Source organism: Neoarius graeffei, chromosome 1 (genome assembly GCF_027579695.1).
Source record: "Neoarius graeffei isolate fNeoGra1 chromosome 1, fNeoGra1.pri, whole genome shotgun sequence".
Taxonomy (NCBI): domain Eukaryota; kingdom Metazoa; phylum Chordata; class Actinopteri; order Siluriformes; family Ariidae; genus Neoarius; species Neoarius graeffei.
The window spans coordinates 48,502,048-48,524,198 of record NC_083569.1 but is presented as its reverse complement, the minus strand read 5'-3'; the positions used below and the strand labels follow the sequence as shown (position 1 = coordinate 48,524,198).

Sequence of the window (22,151 nt, the reverse complement as noted above, 5' to 3'; positions counted from 1 at the left end):
TTGTTATATTTTACATAAATTATATTACACAGTTTTAAAAATTCTATTACACTTCCACACACCCACACACAATTATCATCTATAAATGAAAATGTATTAATGTATAAATGAATTGTACTGATGTTTACAATCTATTGTTTGAGTAATTAAAAAAAAGGAAAAAAAAAAAACTTTGGAAACACAGGATTTTATAGAACAAGTTTTCTCCACACACAAATATTGCCTGGCTTATTTCTATAAATAAAATCCAGGTGCCATCACTGTGAAAAATTACTGTATCTTCAAAACTAGCATGTTCAAGCCTCGGTCCTTCATGGAACACATATTTGAAGAATTAAAAAAAAAAAAATCTAGTGGCAATTATTTAAACAAGAACAAACCTAATATTTTATTTGCACATATTTAGTGAAGCAAGATATCAATACATTTAATGAACAGCTTAAAAAAAAAAAAGGGCACTTGGATACCCGAAAACAAAACCCCATGGGAATGTACAACATTCCATTGCTATGAGGTCCTGCTTTGTGCTGATGATAACAGTTTCATTTGATAACATAAGCTTTGATAATCATCCATCTATCCATCCATTATCTGTAGCCACTTATCCTGTGCACGGTCGCAGGCAAGCTGGAGCCTATCCCAGCTGACTATGGGCGAGAGGCGGGGTACACCCTGGACAAGTCGCCAGGTCATCGCAGGGCTGACACACAGAGACAAACAACTTTGATAATCATGGTTTCCAAATAACAGTAGACATTTGGTCTGTGAAACCAATAACGCACATTTGTATTTGGCAAGACTGATTCAGTTTAATCTCAACCCTGTTCTTGTGTACAAATTTGTCATTGTTTTTGTTTCCACTTTTGGAAGATTCTTGACACCATCTGATTGGATTATCCTCATCCATATTTTTATTTAAATGTCTTATCTTTTTTTGTTAGAAGCTTAAGAATTGTGGTGTTAAATGTATACCAAAACTGAAAACATAGTGGTATAGTACATTTAACATTTACATTAAAGGTTAACATATTGACATTGAACCTCTTTAAAACATACCCCTAAAACCTGATCACTACCTTGATGCATTGTTATTGGCATCGCTACTTGCATTCTACATTGCTATGGCACTCCAAGAATGAAGTCATACTAACGATGCATTCTCTTAGCTTTGTGTTATCTTTTAGCTGGCATGGGATAAAGCAGAACTCCACTAAATGTGGAAAGAACCTCAGTGGATGCTGAAATTGCCAGAGTTCCTGATGTCTTTACGACCCCCACCTTCTGACCTTGTCCAAGATCAAGGACGAGGTTGGCAGAGGCAGAGCCTCCACAGAGACACTCTGTAGAGGCCACACCCTCTGCTCCAGCTGTGTCGAGCTTCTGGATGCTACGATTGGCCACTGACAGGACTGCTTCCACTCGCTCTCCTTTCAGGGCCATTATCACAACACTCAACAGGTACCGGCCATCAGTTGGCACAGTGAACACACCTAGAGAGCATAAACTGAAGTTTATTCACTTCTGACTGGTCTGCAAATATGCCTACTGTATACTGCACTGTGCATGGATATGCACCTGTATGTGGATCATAGTGGCCTCCATCATTCAGCAGCACTCTGTTGAAGCGGATGATGCCAACCTCTTCAGAGAATGGGAAGATGGTCAGACCAGCCGAAAAGGACACAGGAACACTTACACTCATAGGGCCTGGAACACAACCAACATAAATAGAAGATACATCTTCACTGTTAAATCTCATCTCATCTCATTATCTCTAGCCGCTTTATCCTGTTCTACAGGGTCGCAGGCAAGCTGGAGCCTATCCCAGCTGACTACGGGCGAAAGGCGGGGTACACCCTGGACAAGTCGCCAGGTCATCACAGGGCTGACACAGACACAGACAACCATTCACACTCACATTCACACCTACGGTCAATTTAGAGTCACCAGTTAACCTAACCTGCATGTCTTTGGATTGTGGGGGAAACCGGAGCACCCGGAGGAAACCCACGCGGACACGGGGAGAACATGCAAACTCCGCACAGAAAGGCCCTCGCTGGCCATGGGGCTCGAACCTGGACCTTCTTGCTGTGAGGCGACAGCGCTAACCACTACACCACCGTGCTGCCCTCACTGTTAAATGTATAGCATAATAGATCAGTTAATATTGGTGCCCATACCATACCAATATACACTACTGTTCACCATTAGTAGTGTAAGCACAATGTAGGTACAGATACACATACAAAATGGTTCTAATATGATTCTAACAACTACCACATCATTAGTAAAATCTAATTTAAAAAAAAAGATGTCACAATATGGTACACTTAACATTCTTATGTTCATATACATTTTTAGATACATTTGTTCAGTAGGGTTGTATGGAAATATGGTTTCACAGTTAGTCATGGTGTATCCCTGAACAATTACCTCACTGTCAACTTTTTCCAAACATCACTTTTTTTTTTTTTAAACCCAATCAACTTCTTTACTCCAGTGGTTTTCATTCATTGTGTGCGCTGTGACTTCCCAAACCTTTTGCAACCATATCCCTCTGGACTCTGAACCTGATATCACACTACAAGCAACCGCTGTTTCTCTGCACAGGGGATGTGAACTCCACTGAAAACTATTTGGCTGCGTAATCCTCTACACTTATGAACACATTATGTTGACAGACCATTCCAAGCACATTCCGAACTTGATCATACACAACAGCTATCAAATGCACAGAACAACATCGTACTTTTGGCTAAGCAGAATCGTACTACTACACTAGGTAGATTTTTTTTTTTAAACTCCGTGCACTGCCTTTCCTTGCAATCACTCTCTCTAATAAACTCATTAATAAAAACACTGGCAATGTACAACTTTATTTTTTGACAAAGTCGTTCTCAAAAATATCTTTCTAAGAAGGAACTGTTAGGGTTTTGCTGGGATTCGAACCTGGTTCGTTGGTGTGATAATCCAGCAAACCCCCACTAGGCCACCAGGGGGATGACTCAAATGCAGAGGCGTGAGGCGGAAGTAGAAAAAGAATCAAAAGGTTTATTTAAACTATATACACTATATACAGGGCAAAACAAAAGACAAAAAAAAACCAAAGAGTATAATCCAAAAGAAAAGCAAAGTGCAAAAATTCAAAAGCTAAGAAGATCAAAAAACACAGTACAAAGGAAACTGGAGATAAACATAACAGCACAAAACACAGGAACAGTGGCGGCCTCTAGAGGCCAAAATAAACACGACATGAAAAGGAAATAACAGCGGCCTCTAGAGGCCAAAACAGTCCTAGTCCTAACAGGACCCCCCCCCTAGGAGCGTCTCCTGACGTTCCCAGGGCGATCCGGATGGGCCGAATGGAAGTCCCGACATAGTTCTTTATCAAGGACATCCCGAGCAGGAACCCAGCAGCGCTCCTCAGGACCATAGCCCTCCCAGTCCACCAGATATTGCAACCCGCCGCGGACCCAGCGGGAGTCAAGCAGGCGATTCACAGTGAACACAGTCTGCCCCTGGAAGATGCGGGGGGGTGGGGGGTTCCTAGGGGCAGGGGCATACGTAGACGTCAGTACGGGCCGTAACAGGGAAACATGGAAAGTGGGGTTGATCCTCAGAGTCCGGGGCAACTGGAGCCGGTAGGAGACAGGGTTCACCCTGCGCACCACCTTGAAGGGGCCAATGTAGCGAGGAGCAAGCTTGCGGTTCTCCACCCGCAGTGGAAGGTCCTTAGTGGACAGCCAAACACGCTGCCCAGGGCGGAAAGCGTGTGCAGGTCTTCTATGGCGGTTGGCCTGAGTCTGGTTGGTTCTGGAGGTCTGTATGAGGGTCTTCCTGACCTTGCTCCAGGTCTTGCGACACCGTCTCACATATTGGTTGACCGAGGGCACCCCCGCGTCCTCCTCCTGGTCCGGGAACAGAGGTGGCTGGAACCCGAATTGGCACTGGAATGGCGACAGCTTGGTGGCCGATGACTGCAGGGTGTTGTGGGCGTACTCCGCCCATGGCAGCCAGGTGCTCCACGATGTCGGGTTATCCATAGCCAGGCCTCGCAGGGTGGTTTCCAGGTCCTGGTTGAGCCTCTCCGTCTGACCATTGGACTGTGGGTGAAACCCAGAGGAGAGGCTGGCAGTGGCTCCGATGACCTTGCAGAACCCGTGCCACACTCGGGAGGAGAACTGGGGCCCTCGGTCTGAGACGATGTCCTGTGGAAGACCAAAGACTCGGAAGACATGATTAAACAAAAGTTTCGCAGTTTCAAGAGCAGAGGGGAGTTTGCACAGTGGTATGAAGCGGCAGGCCTTGGAGAATCTGTCAACTAAGACCAAAATGACCGTGTTACCTTGTGACTCAGGGAGACCCGTGATAAAGTCGACTGCCACGTGGGACCAGGGACGCCGGGGAATGGTCAGAGGATGCAGGAGACCCTGGGGACGCTGTCGTGGGTTCTTGGTTCTGGTGCAAACCTCACAGGACAGGACAAATGACCTTACTTCCTTCTCCATGTTAGGCCACCAGAAGCGTCTTTTCAGGAAGTCCAGGGTCCTCCGAGCTCCCGGGTGGGCGGTGAGAGGGGAAGAGTGACCCCACTGGAGAACCTTGGCCCGGGCTTGATGTGGGACGTACAAGAGGCCTGGTGGCCCCGTCCCAGGACCGGGGTCCTGGCGTTGGGCTCGTCGGACAGCCTCCTCAATACCCCAGCGGACAGGGGCCACAATCCGGGACACAGGGATAATAGGCCCGACTTCATTCTCCCTGTTAGTGGCAGAGAACAGTCTGGACAGTGCGTCAGGTTTGGTGTTCTTGGAGCCGGGGCGGTATGAGAGGGTGAAGTCAAACCGACTGAAAAACAGGGCCCACCTAGCCTGTCGAGGGTTCAGTCTCTTGGCTTGCTGGAGGTACTCCAGGTTCTTGTGGTCAGTCCAAACCAGGAATGGATGTTGTGCTCCCTCCAGCCAGTGCCTCCACTCCTCAAGGGCCAGTTTGACCGCTAGCAGTTCTCGATCCCCCACATCGTACCGGGACTCAGCAGGACTCAGGCGGTGGGAGAAGTAAGCGCAGGGGTGCAGCTTTCCTTCCGAACGTTGAGAGAGCACCGCGCCGACACCACTGTCCGAGGCGTCCACCTCCACGATGAATGGTTGGGAGGTGTCCGGGAGAACCAGAATGGGTGCCGTGCAGAAGCGGTCCTTGAGGTCTTTGAACGCCTTTTCTGCCTGAGGAGACCAGCCATAAGATCCACCTGTCCCTTTGGTGAGGTCTGACATGGGTGCTGCCACAGAACTGAAGTTCCTGATGAACTTGCGGTAGAAGTTAGCGAATCCTAAGAACCGCTGAACCTCCTTAACGGACTTGGGAGTAGGCCAATCCCGGACGGCCAGGGTCTTGGCAGGGTCCATTTGGAGTTGGCCTGTCCGTACAATAAATCCCAGAAAGGAGACCTCGGGAACATGAAATTCGCATTTCTGGGCCTTGGCGAACAGATTGTTCTGTAGCAGCCTCTGGAGAACCTGGCGGACATGGTGGCGGTGCTCCTGCACGGTCTTGGAAAAGATAAGGATGTCGTCGAGGTAGACAAAAACGTATAGGTTAATCATGTCCCTTAAGACGTCGTTGATTAGGGCCTGAAAAACAGCTGGTGCGTTGGTGAGTCCGAAGGGCATCACCTGGTATTCGTAGTGCCCAGACGGGGTGTTAAAGGCAGTCTTCCACTCGTCTCCCTGTCGGATACGGATGAGGTGGTATGCATTCCGTAGGTCCAACTTGGTGAAGACGGTGGCGCCTTGGAGCAGGTCGAAAGCTGTGGACATCAGCAGAAGGGGATATCGGTTGCGCACAGTGATCTTATTCAGGCCCCTGTAATCAATACATGGTCGGAGCCCCCCATCCTTCTTGCCGACAAAGAAGAAGCCGGCTCCAGCAGGTGAAGTGGAGGGTCGAATAAACCCAGAGACCAGGGCATCTTTGAGGTATTCCTCCATGGCCTTGCGTTCTGGCTGAGAGAGGGAAAACAGTCTGCCACGAGGAGGGGTAGTCCCAGGGAGCAAGTCGATGGCACAGTCGTAGGCCCGGTGCGGAGGAAGAACGGCGGCCCTGCTCTTGCTGAATACCTCCTTGAGATCCCAGTACTCTGTGGGAACTTGAGATAACTCGGTGAGATCAGGGGGCTCGGCAGGAGACACAGGAGAGCTAGAGAGCAGACAAGAGGCATGGCATGCAGGGCCCCATTCCACAACCTGGCTTGTTACCCAGTCTATGCGAGGGTTGTGGCGAGTAAGCCAAGGAAGGCCTAGAATAACTGGGAACTCAGGTGAAGGAATCAGGTGCAGGGATATTTCTTCCTTGTGACCTTGAGACTGGAGGAAAACTGGAGAAGTAACTTGGGTGACTCTTCCATCACCTAACGCTTGGCCATCGAGGGCAGACACAGACAGTGGGACTTCAAGAGGTGCAGTCGGAATATTGATGCTTTGGGCGAAGTGAATATCCATAAAGTTCCCAGCCGCCCCTGAGTCTATCAAAGCTTGACAAGAGTGGACAGACTCACCCCAGGAGATGGAGACCAGGATGTAGATTCCTTGGCCAGGGAGTCCGGGAGAGAGGGTAGGCCCCGTCACAACCCTCCCTCGGCTGGACGGGGCAGTCCTTTTCCCAAGAGTTCGGGACATGATGCTCGGAAGTGACCAGGCTTGCCACAGTAGATGCAGCACTTGTCCCTCCTTCTGCGCTCCCTCTCAGATGCGGAGAGGCGAGTACGACCCACTTGCATGGGTTCTGGACAGTCACTGAAGGAGGTAGACGGTCTCCAGGTAGAGGTAGGGAGGCTGGGGGGGCTCAAGGCTTGGTGGCGTTCTCTCATCCTGTTGTCCAGACGAATAGCATGTGAGATGAGGGTTTCAAGGTCACTTGGGCATCCAATAGAGGCCAGACCGTCCTTGATGGGGTCAGACAGACCATGGTGGAAGGCTGACACCAGGGCAGTCTCGTTCCATCCACTTACTGCTGCGAGTGTTCGGAACGAGATGGCGTAATCTGCGACGCTTCCTCCTTGCCGGATGGACATGAGCTTTCGGGCTGCGTCGGTACTGATGTCTGCCTGATCGAAGACCCGAAGCATCTCTTCAGAAAACAGCTGGAAATCAAAGCACTCAGGTCCCTGTCTTTGCCAGATAGCAGTAGCCCAGGCTCGCGCCTTACCAGCTAATAAGGTGATCACAAAGGCAATCTTGCGGCGATCCGTAGTGTAGGTGGTAGGCTGAAGCTCAAAGGTGAGTTGACACTGGGTAAGGAACTCTCGGCACTCACTGTGCTTGCCGTCATACCTCTGTGGTGCAGGAAGGCTGGGTTCGCGAGGTGAAGAAGGCAGCATTGCAGGAGGCACTGGAGCAGGAGTGGGAGCTGGATCAGGAGCAGGAACTGGATCAGGAGCAGGAACTGGATCAGGAGCAGGAACTGGATCAGGAGCAGGAGATGCAGGCAGAGATGTCAGCTGTGCCAGGGTTTTCCCAATTTGCTGAAGCAGTTCCTCGTGGCGAGCGAGGGCCTCACGTTGGCTGGTGAGCGTACGTCCATGAGCGTCCATGGTCGCTCCGAAGCGTGTCAAAGCTGCCATAATTCCCTGAAGGTTGGCCGGGTAGACAGTTGAAGCAGCCTCTGCTGAGTCGGTCATGACGGAGTCTTTCTGTTAGGGTTTTGCTGGGATTCGAACCTGGTTCGTTGGTGTGATAATCCAGCAAACCCCCACTAGGCCACCAGGGGGATGACTCAAATGCAGAGGCGTGAGGCGGAAGTAGAAAAAGAATCAAAAGGTTTATTTAAACTATATACACTATATACAGGGCAAAACAAAAGACAAAAAAAAACCAAAGAGTATAATCCAAAAGAAAAGCAAAGTGCAAAAATTCAAAAGCTAAGAAGATCAAAAAACACAGTACAAAGGAAACTGGAGATAAACATAACAGCACAAAACACAGGAACAGTGGCGGCCTCTAGAGGCCAAAATAAACACGACATGAAAAGGAAATAACAGCGGCCTCTAGAGGCCAAAACAGTCCTAGTCCTAACAGGAACAATTAGGAGATTTTATCTTTTTTGTTTCCTTTTGGTTTTTGTTAGATATACACAAGGAAGACACTTTTGTACCGTGATTTCACAAAGAACAAAAAAATCTTTCCTTTTCACAATCGGCTTGTTTTTAAAAATTTTGATTAGCACCATTATATCATGCAAGTTATTTTTAGACTAGGTTATCAAATGATGAAAATTTCAAACTTATTACGCAGTTTAGCTGATTATGCTTATATAACTACATTGCTCTGTATGCTGCTGCTTGGCCATGGGCACCTTGCAAAAGGCATAAACGAAAAGTACCTGGAAGAATATGAGCAGTAACAGAGACCGGGGACAATGGAGAAAAGCCTGAAGCACACACAGGAAACATGTAATCAACACTGTTAAGGAACTGTAGCAAGTTATAATACTGTTAAGACAAACAGCAGTTACACATTACGATAACCACAGTAAGGAAAGTAAAAGCAACTTACCTGGAGCTGAAGCATAGCCCTTAACAGGTGTCTTACTGCCATTGCTGCCCTGAGGTGGATGTGATGAAAGTTTGGTTCCAGGTGGCCCTGCTTCTCCAGACTCTAAAACTGGAGTAGCTTTCCCCATGAGAACACTAGAGTCCTCCATACCAGAACGAGCACCTGGACCTAGAATGAAGAGAGACACAAGGAGTGCTAAAATTAGGAGAAAACAAGCAGTGAAATGCAATGGCAGTAATGGTATTTCACAGGTGTAACCAGGCTTAATTTTACAGACGTCAAATCTGTTTATTTCCAACAGATCCAAATCATAAAAGCACACTGTTCACTGGGTGTATAAGGGGTGTTTCTGCAGCATGTGAGAAAGTTTCTACCATTTTGGCAAAATGTCTACATAATAAATGCATTGATCCAGTGACAGTTTCTATCAAAAAGAGTTCACATATTAAAGAAAGAAACAGACTAACGTTACTATCCATGAAATTTCTTGGGTCTTATTCTAAATTCACTCTTTTTTTGTGTGACTTTATCCATTTTAATAATATAGAAATTGGAAGAAAGTATGGATTGTCAAGATCCATTTAGATGTAATGTAAGTGCCGTAGCGATTTTTCTTCCCTTACCAAAATTTGAAATGATTTTGTGAAGTTTGTTTTTCTTTTCAGTAAAACCCGTGCATTGCTTTATTGATTTACCTTGCATATTTCCCTGTTATTTCCCATTACAAATATACATAAAACAGAAAGCATGTATTTGTTTCGATGGAAAAGCAATTCAGGAAAGTGTGTGTTCCATTCTATGTTTCAAAACAGTCACATAGCTCATCATGGTTGTGAAATGTTGGAAGAGATCTGTCGTTTTTAAAATAAGTGAATCAGTTAAAGAGGCCCAATTTTAAAAATGCTCTCATTTCCAAAACTGTGTATATGACAGACTGTAAAATGATTGGCATTGGTGTCTCAATGTAAATAGTTAAAACAATGCACACTGTATTTTGTCAAAATTGTATCAGTTCCGACACCTATAATTTCAGACTTACTAACCACGTTTCCAAAAAGTTGCAATATTTTTCAAAATGCAATAAAAACAAAAATCTGATTTGTTAATTCACATGAACCTTTATTTAACTGACAAAAGTAAAAGATGATATTTTCAATAGCTTCACTGACCAGCTTAATTGTATTTTGTAAATATAAACAATAGAATTTGACGACTACAACACACTATTTAAAAAAAAAACCACCCTGGGACAGAGGCATTTGTACCATTGTGTTACATCACTTTTCCTTTTAATGAAAACTATAAAATTGTATGGTAACAGAGAATACTAATTGCTGCAGTTTTGCCATTGTAATTTTTGTCCATTCTTGCTTGATACAAGACTTCTGCTGCTCAACAGTCTGTGGTCGCCATTGTCTGATTTTCCTCTTCAGGATGCCATATACGTTCTCATTAGAAGACAGATATGGACTGGCAGCAGGCCAGTCAAGCACATGCACTCTGGGACTATGAAGCCACACTGTTGTAGCCAGTGCAGAATGAGGCCTGGCATTGTCCTGCTAAAATAAGCATGGACTTCCCAGGAAAGGACCTCACCTTCACGTCTCTCTAAAATCCCAATATATCAAATGGTACCTTCTCACACATGCCGTGGGCAGCGATGCACCCCATACAATCACAGATGCTGGCTTTTGCACCTTTCTCTGATAACAAACTGGATGGTCATGTTCACCTTTAGCACCAAGAACTCGACATCTGGTTTACCTGAAAACAAGTTGAAATGTGGACTCATCTAACCATAGCACACATTTTCACTATCTTTCGGTCCATATGAAACGAGTTCAGGCCCAGAGAAATCTGCAGAATTTCTGCCTAAAATTGATGAATGGCTTCCTCCTTGTGTAATACAGTTTCAGGTTGCATTTCTGGATGCAGCAGCAGCAGACTGTGTTAAGTCACAACAGTTTTCTGAAGTACCCCTGAGCCCATGTGACTGCATTTGTCACATTAGCATGACGGTTTCTCAGGCAGGGCCGTCTGAGGGCTCGGAGGTCACGCACATTCAACAGTGGTTTCTGGCCTTGCCCTGAGATGTCTCCAAATTCCTGGAATCTTTTCACAATATTATGTACTGTAGATTTTGAAAGACTGAAAATCTTACATTGAGAAACATTCTTTTTGAATTGATCAACAATTCTCACATGAATTTCAGCACAAAGGAATGAGCCATGACCCATCCTTGCTTGCAAAGACTGAGCCTTTGGTGCTGCTCCTTTTATACTCAATCACGATACCAATTAATCTGCTTATTGTGGAATCTTCCAGAATGGTGTTACTTGAATATCCCATAAACCTTTCAGTTTTATTTTGCCTCTGTCCCAGCTTTTTGTGTGTGTTGCAGGCATCAAATTCTAACTTTGTTTATATTTACAAAAAACAATTAAGTTGGTTAATAAAACTATTGAAAAATCTTTTCTTTGTACTTTTGTCAGTTAAATAAAGGTTCACATGCATTAACAAATCACAGATTTGTTTTTACTGCATTTAGGAAAATATTCCAACTTTCCTGGAAATAGGATTAGTTTATACTGTATATATTAATGTTTTATACACAGGTGTATTAAACTGTAAACTCATTTCATCATTCTGCCTTAAGTCCTACATAAACACCTTCACAAATTAGAAACACACATACACTATATGGCCTAAAGTATGTTGACACATGACCAAATCATACACATGCTTGAACATCCCATACCAGATGTGTTCCCTCTTTGCTCTTAATAATAACCTCCACTCTTCTGGGAAGGCTTTCCACTAGATTTTGGATTTACTCATTCAGACACGAGTATTAATGAGGTCAGGCACAGATGTTGGCAAGAAGGCCTGGCACATAGTTGGCATTACAGTTTATCCCAGAGGTGTTCAGTGGGGTTGAGGTCAGGGCTCTGTCCAGGTCACTAGTGTTCTTCCAAATCAGCCTTGGCAAATCATGTCTTCATGGACCTTGCTTTATGTACAGGGTGTATTTCTGGGCCCTTTGGTTCCAGTATAGGGAAACTATAAATGCTAGAGAATACAATTGTATTCTTCTAATTTTGTGGCAACAGTTTGGTGAAGACATTATATGGCTGTGATGGTCAGGCGTCCACAAGCATTTAGCCATATAATGTATTCGCCAAGCTTTCTCATAATCACAAATAATTGCTTCTCTGAAGATGCACAGTATCCTGGCATTTTCACACACAAAAATTTTTTTTATAAAAAGTCATGCAAATTTAATTCAACTCAATCTGGGCAATTTATACACTCACATCTTACCAAGAACCAGATCAAGATACATCTACAACCCCAATTCCAAAAAAGTTGGGAAAAAGTACAAATTGTAAATAAAAACAGAATGCAATAATTTACAAATCTCAAAAACTGATATTGCATTCACAATAGAACAGACAACATATCAAATGTTGAAAGTGAGACATTTTGAAATTTCATGCCAAATATTGGCTCATTTGAAATTTCATGACAGCAACACATCTCAAAAAAGTTGGGACAGAGGCAATAAGAGGCTGGAAAAGTTAAAGGTACAAAAAAGGAACAGCTGGAGGACCAAACTGCAACTCATTCGGTCAATTGGCAATAGGTCATTAACATGACTGGGTATAAAAAGAGCATCTTGGAGTGGCAGCTGCTCTCAGAAGTAAAGACGGGAAGAGGATCACCAATCCCCCTAATTCTGCGCCGACAAATAGTGGAGCAATATCAGAAAGGAGTTCAACAGTATAAAATTGCAAAGAGTTTCAACATATCATCTACAGTGCATAATATCATCAAAAGATTCAGAGAATCTGGAAGAATCTCTGTGCGTAAGGGTCAAGGCCGGAAAACCATACTGGGTGCCCGTGATCTTCGGGCCCTTAGGCGGCACTGCATCACATACAGGCATGCTTCTGTATTGGAAATCACAAAATGGGCTCAGGAATATTTCCAGAGAACATTATCTGTGAACACAATTCACCATGCCATCCGCCGTTGCCAGCTAAAACTCTATAGTTCAAAGAAGCCGCCGTATCTAAACATGATCCAGAAGCGCAGACGTCTTCTCTGGGCCAAGGCTCATTTAAAATGGGCTGTGGCAAAGTGGAAAACTGTTCTGTGGTCAGACGAATCAAAATGTGAAGTTCTTTATGGAAATCAGGGACGCCGTGTCATTCGGACTAAAGAGGAGAAGGACGACCCAAGTTGTTATCAGCGCTCAGTTCAGAAGCCTGGATCTCTGATGGTATGGGGTTGCAGTAGTGTGTGTGGCATGGGCAGCTTACACATCTGGAAAGACACCATCAATGCTGAAAGGTATATCCAGGTTCTAGAGCAACATGTGCTCACATCCAGACGACGGCTCTTTCAGGGAAGACCTTGCATTTTCCAACACGACAACGCCAAACCACATACTGCATCAATTACAGCATCATGGCTGCGTAGAAGGGTCCGGGTACTGAACTGGCCAGCCTGCAGTCCAGATCTTTCACCCATAGAAAACATTTGGCGCATCATAAAACAGAAGATACGACAAAAAAGACCCAAGACAGTTGAGCAACTAGAATCCTACATTAGACAAGAATGGGTTAACATTCCTATCCCTAAACTTGAGCAACTTGTCTCCTCAGTCCCCAGACGTTTACAGACTGTTGTAAAGAGAAAAGGGGATGTCTCACAGTGGTAAACATGGCCTTGTCCCAACTTTTTTGAGATGTGTTGTTGTCATGAAATTTAAAAAATCACCTAATTTTTCTCTTTAAATGATACATTTTCTCAGTTTAAACATTTGATATGTCATCTATGTTCTATTCTGAATAAAATAGGGAATTTTGAAACTTCCACATCATTGCATTCCGTTTTTATTTACAATTTGTACTTTGTCCCAACTTTTTTGGAACTGGGGTTGTATCTTAGCATCTAGGTTTCTTTTATCTATGTAAATCAGGTAGCTGATGTAGGCATATTGCCAATTCTGATTTGTACATGTAATGGTCCAACACTAAAAGATATGATACATTATCTGTTGTTTGTTTCCAGTTCACAGCAAGTCTGCTACATAAGCTGTAGACTAATCATAAAAATGTATCACTCTGGGACTTAAGTATTACAACATACTTCATCATTATTTCTGTTACGGTTTACTGCTCTGGTTGACAACATTAAAAAAATACTAATGATGGAGAAATCTACAGTTTCAAGAAATCAACATATTGGACTCCACAGGATTAGATTAGATTAGATAAAACTTTATTGATCCCTTTGGGAGGGTTCCCTCAGGGAAATTAAGATTCCAGGAGCATCATTACAGATAAACAGAGAAAAGAAATAGAGAAAACTTCTAGATAAATTAAAATAAATTAAGTATTTACATATACAAATATAAAAAGAATAAGATATGGGGAAGAGAGGAAGGGGGGAAGGAGGGGGGAAAGGTGGGGAGTGGGGGGGGCGGCGGTAGGAGAGATATTGCACTTTATATTGCACATTGTCCGGTATTGCTTATTGTTACGCTAGGCTACTGCTCCTTCCCATCCTCTGTCCTCCTGTTACCCCCCCCCCCCCCCCCAGAGAGGAGTTGTACAGTCTGATGGCGTGAGGGACAAAGGAGTTTTTGAGTCTGTTCTTCCTGCACTTGGTAAGGAGCATTCTGTCACTGAACAGGCTCCTCTGGTTGCTGATGACAGTGTGCAGAGGGTAACTGGCATCGTCCATGATGTTCAATAGTTTGTCCATAGACCTTTTCTCTGCCACCGTCACCAGAGAGCCCAGCTTCATGCCGACCACAGAGCCAGCTCGCTTGATCAGTTTGTCCATCCTGGATGTGTCCTTCTTGGATGTGCTGCCCCCCCAGCACACCACGGTGTAAAACAGGACACTGGCGACAACAGACTGATAGAACATCCACAGGAGTTTCCTGCAGATGTTGAAGGACTGCAGCCTCCTAAGGAAGTATAGCCTGTTCTGTCCCTTCCTGTATAAGTGTTTGGTGTTGCAAGTCCAGTCCAGCTTGCTGTCTAGCCACAGCCCGAGGTACTTGTAGGAATCCACAGCCTCCACCTCGACTCCCTCGATCAGAACTGGTCATGACCTTGGTCTGGACCTCCCAAAGTCAATGACCAGCTCCTTGGTCTTCGAGGTGTTGAGCTGCAGATGGTTCCTGTTGCACCACACAGCAAAGTCCCTCACCAGGCTCCTATACTCCTCCTCTCTGTTGTCACTGATACACCCAACGATGGCTGTGTCATCGGCAAACTTCTGAATGTGACACAGCTCTGAGTTGTAGCAGAAGTCTGCGGTGTACAGGGTGAAGAGAAGAGGGGCCAGCACCGTGCCCTCGGGTGCTCCAGTGCTGCTAATTACAGTGTCAGACGTGATGTCCTTCAGCCTGACGTACTGCGGCCTGTCAGTGAGGTAGCTGGAGATCCAGGTGACCAGGCAGGGGTCCACTCGCATCCTGTTCAGTTTGTCCTGAAGCAATAGGGGCTGGATGGTGTTGAAGGACTCGAGAAGTCCAAGAAGAGGATCCTCACTGTGCCATTTCCCTTATCCAGATGCGAGTGGGCTCAGTGTAGCAGGTAGAGGATGGATGGCGTCTTCCACACTGACACCTGCCCGGTACGCAAACTGCAGACAGTCCTGGGCATGTTGTACCTGGGGTTTGAGGAGGCTGAGGCAGAGCCGCTCCAATGTCTTCATCAGATGTGAAGTGAGTGCCACCGGTCGGAAGTCGTTCAGCTCGCTGGGCCGATTCTTTTTGGGAACTGGAACGATACATGATGTCTTCCAGAGGGTGGGCACTCTCCCCAGCTGCAGGCTGAGGTTGAAGATGCGTTGGAGTGGTTCACCCAGTTCAGCAGCACAGGTCTTCAGTAGTCGGGGACACACCTTGTCCGGGCCTGCTGTTTTCCTGGGGTGAAGCTTCCTCAGTTGGCCTCTGACCTGGTCTGCAGTAATGCATGGAGGAGTCTGTGTTGAGGTGGGGGAGGAGGGGGCTGCTGTGATGACTGGGGGGAGGTGTGTTGAGGGAAGGAGAGATGGCTGCAATGAGGGAGAGGGTGGGGGGGATGTGGGCTGGTTGAACCGATTGAAAAAGTCATTCAACTCATTCGCCCTCTCCACTCTCCCCTCAACGACTCTGCCATAAGCCATAAAAAAGCAAGGGGACCCTGCTCTTTCTGAATACAAGAAGTCCAAAACACACTTTGTTTTTCCCCGTTTCCTCCCGTTTCCATGTTTTTAATAACGCAGCTAATTAACACCATGTCTACACAAACCTTAAATACACAAACTGACCTTAACCTCAGAAACCAAAAGGAAACCTTTTGGCATGTTTAGTTATTTTATTTGCTTGTATGTTTGTTTAATAAATAAAATTAAAATAAATTAATTCAACTTTTTTTTTTTTTAATTATTATTTTTTTAATTGGGACCAGCCAAAGGTCCAAAAAAGTCAAAATTGTCAGATATTCCTATTCTTCTGGGCACATTTAGTCCCCACCAAAATTTAAAAACACATGCCCACACATATGAGGCTGGGTGTTTTCTAACTGCACCCTATCCAGTAATGAACACGCCATTCTCCACAGCAGTTAACAATGTGATGATCTACACTGCTGCTTGCATTTCAGGCAACACTTACTATGATATGAGACTGAGTCAAACAAATGACCACATTACTGCTCATTTATGGTTTCTTAATCTATTCTCTAGAGGCTATGAGTATGCACTTGGCATGAACATGAGGTAAAAAGAAGGATAGGCTCAGAGAAATTAAGTGTTTCAAGGAGTAACTTTGCCTTTTTGTTCCTCTATTATCACAGTATTGGGCACTCAGCTGGGCTGAATTTTGTTGTTTTTCAGACAATTCTGTGTAAATTCTAGAAACTGGTGTGTGTGAAAATCCCAGGAGCTCAGCAGTTTCTGAAATACTCAAGCCAATCTGGAACCAACAACTATGCCATGGTTAAAGTCACAGAGAATACAATCCCCTCCCCCATAGTAGCCAATAACACAAGTGTGAAAAGCTCCCGACTTAAATTTGTTTGACTCTATATAAGGCATTTATTAATGTCATCCTACATCCTTCCTCACCAAAATCTATGGTTATGCTGTTGGTCTGGATAAGCAACCAACATGACTGAATGACAAGCACAGTTAGCTTTTAAAGCTTAAAAATTAGTGATTATTTCATCACACACACAAACCTTTTATATATAAAGAATTTGAAAGGATCATGTTTTGTTTCACACTGGCACCTCACATTACCACTGTAGACTTGAGTGGACATGTAAAGGTGGTGTCCATTGTCCCACTCAAGCCAGCTCCCAGAGAAAGTTTGATCAATTCTGCCCTACAGGTTCCAGTATACAGAGGATATTATACAGTTGCATAAAGATATGAAATTTATCTTCGAGTGATGAATGTATACATCATGAGTGAGCAAAGTGAACGAGTGAAAATATTTTCAACACCAGAAGATAAGCTTCATATATTCGCACCACCATGTAATGTTCTTTATATTATATGGATACACCCACAAAAAAAAAAATACCCAAATTAATCAAAATAATTTTTCATTTTGAACCGGTTCACCATTTTGACAACTCGCATCACATCAGCAGGAAAACACAGAGTGAGGTCATCAGAGTGAAATACCAGGAAATGTGTCACTCAGATCCACTCAGGAAATTATAAAAGAGAAGAGGTTAGCAAAGAAGAACTGGGATGATCAGAGAGATGAGGAAAGCAGGCAGTTATACAGAGAGACGAGACAGAAGGCAAAAAGAGCAGTAGTGAAGGCGAAAGCAGATGCATACCAGGAGTTGTACGAAAAACTGGAGACCAAAGAAGGAGAGAAAGACCTGTACAGACTAGCTAGGCAGAGAAACAGGGAAGCGAGGGATGTACAGCAGCTAAGAGTGATGAAAGATGTAAATGGAAATGTGCTGACAAACAAAGAGTGTATTAAGAAGGTGGAAAGAGTACTTTGAGGATTTATAAATGAGGAGAATCCAAGAGAGAAAAGGTCAGATTCATTGGTGACAGCAAATCAGGAAGCAGAGTCAGTTAGTAAGGATGAGGTGAGGGCAGCCATGAAAAGAATGAAGACTGGGAAAGCAGTCGGACCAGACGGTATCCCGATTGAGGCTTGGAGATGTTTGGGTGAGACGGCTGTGGAGTTCCTCACGAGATTGTTTAATAAGATCCTAGACAATGAGAAAATGCCAAATGAATGGAGAGTGTGCTAGTCCCAATATACAAGAATAAGGGAGATGTACAGAGCTGCAGTAATTACAGAGGAATAAAATTGATGAGCCACACCATGAAGCTATGGGAAAGGGTATTGGATGCGAGATTGAGAAGAGAGGTAGCAATCTGTGAACAGCAGTACGGGTTTATGCCAAGGAAGAGCATGTCGGATGCAATTTTTGCTTTAAGAATGTTAATGGAGAAGTACAGTGAATGCCAGAGAAAGCTACATTGTGTGTTTGTAGACCTGGAGAAGGCATACGATAGAGTGCCGAGAGATGAGTTATAGTATTGTATGAGAAAGTGTGGAGTGAATGAGAAGTATATTAGAGTGGTACAAGACATGTATGAGAACAGTGAAACAGCAGTGAGGTGTGCAGTTGGAACGACTGAATGGTTCAAGGTGAAGGTGGGACTCCATCAAGCATCTGCTTTGAGTCCTTTCTTGTTTGCCATAGTGATGGATAGCTTGACGGACGAAGTGAGGCAAGAGTCACCATGGAACATGATGTTTGCAGATGATATTGTGATATGTGGTGAGAGTAGAAAGGAGGTTGAGCTGGGTTTGGAGAGATGGAGGTATGCATTGGAACAAAGAGGGATAGCGAGCCATAACAAAAGGCGAGCCATAGCAAAACAGAATACATGTGCATCAATGAGAATGGGGATGAGAATGTGGTGAAGACTGTTTCTCTCCGTGCTTCCATGGAAGGCGGTCGCATTTTATGCTCTCCCTCTCCCTCCTTTTTTTTCCCTGCTTGTGCTTCTGTGTCTTGTCTCGTCTGCTGTACTTTTTGAAGAGACTCTCCCTGCATTACTTTCTAAACTAATAAAAAGCATGGAATTGATAAACTGGCCTCCTAACGAAATTGACAGTTTTCTCGACGAGAATTCTGGGTTCGGGGGAACCCGTCTGTCCTGCCGGAACGTTTGCGGCTGGTTACACGATGGACGCGTGGGAGCGGTGGCGGGTCGTGTGCCTGGTGATTCTTTCTGTGGAGGACATTGAAGATATCTACCTATTCGGAACCATGATTACAGGACTTTTGCTGATTGGATTAGGCATTGCCCTGGTATATCGAGGAAATCAGACAACGGTGACAGCTGTTCAAAGCCCCACAAAGCTGCCCGATATGATTGGAGTGGTGGGCAAAGCTGTTGGCACTCGGACTGTGGACATTCAGAACTTTAACCACAAAATGGTTGTTATCTCGGAGCAGCTTTCAGCTTTGCAAGGAATACGTTGTTCGGAGATCAATGTGAATAGAATGGACGGAATGGACCGATATGGACGAGCGGTGTGGACGTGCAAAGACTGCGTCTGGAAAGACCAAACAATTTATATCTTATTGACATTCGGCGCCCTGAGACAGCACCGGCTTTGGTTCAGGCCGTTGCTGAAGTAACATTTCCCCCTGAAGGTCACTGCCGGGAGACACTCTCGCATTCCTCCTCTAACTTTCCGCGGTCACCATTTTTACCCCCAGTGTGACAAGCGGGTGTGTGACCAGCGCCTTCATGGCTGCAGGAGCAGACGGCTGCTTGCTTGCGCTGGATTATCTCCTCCCCTCCTCCCCCCGATTCCCCCCCTCAAGTCCCGTGTTTAAAGTGTACTTGTGTTGCTGTGTGCTTATGTGCAAAGGTTTTTTAAATGTTCCCACACTGTACTCCTGACAGGAGCATAGTTGGGGGGGGTTCTTTTTTTCCTTATCTCTCCTCATGTTGTGTTTCCTTTTTATCTTTATCCCTGTCCTGTCTACCCTATGTCAATTGTATGTTGGATATGTATGGACAGGTTGACGGCTAATTTCGCTGGTACATGTGACTAGTGACAATAAAGGGCATCATCATCAACAAGATGCAAGGAGTAGACATAAAGAAAGTTGGTGAATTCAAGTACCTGGGGTCAACTGGACCTGCAGGGATTCACTGCTGTGAGAGCCGACAGAGACACGAACACATGCGGGAAAAGCAAAGGTGGGGGACTCATCATTTATGTTAACAATCGCTGGTGTAACCCGGGACATCTCTGTAAAGACAGTTTTATGTTGCCCGGACTTGGAGCTGCTAGCCGTTAGCCTGCGGCCATATTATCTGCCGAGGGAGTTCAGACACGTGATCACCATCTGTGTTTACATTCCTCTGAGGGCAGATGCAGCCGCTGCACGTGAGAGGATTCATTCTGTCACAGCAAGGCTGCAGACACAGCACCCTGAAGCATTTATCATCATTTCTGGGGACTTTAATCATGCTACTTTGGACTCTACTTTGGCTGCTTTTTACCAGCCTGTGGATTGTCCAACAAGGAACAGGACAATTGACTTGCTGTATGCTAAATGTGAGGATGCATACAGTGTCACACCCCTCCCCCCACTAGGGAAGTCTGACCACAACCTGGTTCTTCTACAGCCGAAGTACACCCACCTGATTCAAAGGCAGCCTGCAACAACTAGCTCCATCAGGAGGTGGTCCCCTGAAATGGAAGATGCCCTCAGGGACTGTTATGACATCACGGACTGGGATGTGCTGCTTAGCCCACACTGTGAGGACATAGAGGGGCCGACACACTGTCTCACGGATTACCTTAACTTCTGTGCAGACGTGGTCTCCCCTGCTAAAACTGTACGGTGTTACCCTAATAACAAGCCATGGGTAATACAGGAAGTCGAAGGTGTGTCCCCGACTACTGAAGACCTGTGCTGCTGAACTGGGTGAACCACTCCAACGCATCTTCAACCTCAGCCTGCAGCTGGGGAGAGTGCCCACCCTCTGGAAGACATCATGTATCGTTCCAGTTCCCAAAAAGAATCGGCCCAGCGAGCTGAACGACTTCCAACCGGTGGCATTCGCTTCACATCTGAAGAAGACGTTGGCGCAGCTCTGCCTCAGCCTCCTCAGACCCCAGGTACAACATGCCCAGGACTGTCTGCAGTTTGCGTACCGGGCAGGTGTCAGTGTGGAAGACGCCATCCATCCTCTACCTGCTACACTGAGCCCACTCGCATCTGGATAAGGGAAATGGCACAGTGAGGATCCTCTTCTTGGACTTCTCGAGTGCCTTCAACACCATACAGCCCCTATTGCTTCAGGACAAACTGAACAGGATGCGAGTGGACCCCTGCCTGGTCACCTGGATCTCCAGCTACCTCACTGACAGGCCGCAGTACGTCAGGCTGAAGGACATCACTTCTGACACTGTAATTAGCAGCACTGGAGCACCCGAGGGCACGGTGCTGGCCCCTCTTCTCTTCACCCTATACACCGCAGACTTCTGCTACAACTCAGAGCTGTGTCACATTCAGAAGTTTGCCGATGACACAGCCATCGTTGGGTGCATCAGTGACGACAGAGAGGAGGAGTATAGGAGCCTGGTGAGGGACTTTGTTGTGTGGTGCAACAGGAACCATCTGCAGCTCAACACCTCGAAGACCAAGGAGCTGGTCATTGACTTTGGGAGGTCCAGACCAAGGTCACGACTAGTTCTGATCGAGGGAGTCGAGGTGGAGGCTGTGAATTCCTACAAGTACCTCAGGCTGTGGCTAGACAGCAAGCTGGACTGGACTTGCAACACCAAACACGTACAGGAAGGGACAGAGCAGGGTATACTTCCTTAGGAGGCTGCGGTCCTTTAACATCTGCAGGAAACTCCTGTGGATGTTCTATCAGTCTGTGGTCGCCAGTGTCCTGTTTTACACCGTGGTGTGCTGGGGGGGCAGCACATCCAAGAAGGACATATCCAGGATGGACAAACTGATCAAGCGAGCTGGCTCTGTGGTCGGCATGAAGCTGGGCTCTCTGGTGATGGTGGCAGAGAAGAGGACTATGGACAAACTATTGAACATCATGGACGATGTCAGTCACCCTCTGCACACCGTCATCAGCAACCAGAGGAGCCTGTTCAGTGACAGAATGCTCCTTCCCAAGTGCAGGATGAACAGACTCAAAAACTCCTTTGTCCCTCATGCCATCAGACTGTACAACTCCTCTCTGGGGGGGAGGAGGGGTAACAGGAGGACAGAGGATGGAAAGGAGCAGTAGCCTAGCCTAACAATAAGCAATACCAGACAATTTGCAATATAAAGTGCAATATCTCTCCTACTACGGCCCCCCCTTCTCCCCCCCTTTTTCCCCCTCCTTCCCCCTTCCCCATATCTTATTCCTTTTATATTTGTATATGTAAATACTTAATTTATTTTAATTTATCTAGAAGTTTTCTCCATTTCTTTTCTCTGTTTACCTGTAATGATGATGCTGGAATCTTAATTTCCCTGAGGGAACCCGCCCAAAGGGATCAATAAAGTTTTATCTAATCTAATC

The 22,151-nt window shown here is 45.6% G+C and overlaps 1 protein-coding gene across 2 annotated transcripts in view; it reads right to left on the bottom strand.

Annotated features, from left to right (window-relative positions):
- Positions 1-37: 37 nt before the first annotated feature.
- emilin2b (elastin microfibril interfacer 2b) overlaps positions 38-22,151 on the bottom strand; it is a 37,041-nt gene continuing 14,927 nt past the window's right edge. The window contains exons 5-8 of one of the 2 annotated variants that reach the window (XM_060932957.1): positions 8,547-8,714; positions 8,374-8,421; positions 1,576-1,707; positions 38-1,490 (exon numbers count right to left, since the gene is read on the bottom strand). In XM_060932957.1, coding sequence (XP_060788940.1) covers positions 1,174-1,490; positions 1,576-1,707; positions 8,374-8,421; positions 8,547-8,714 — 665 coding nt within the window. In that variant the 3' untranslated portion in view covers positions 38-1,173. The remainder of the gene's footprint in view (positions 1,491-1,575; positions 1,708-8,373; positions 8,422-8,546; positions 8,715-22,151) is intronic. The other variant, XM_060932961.1, reaches the window with a different exon arrangement.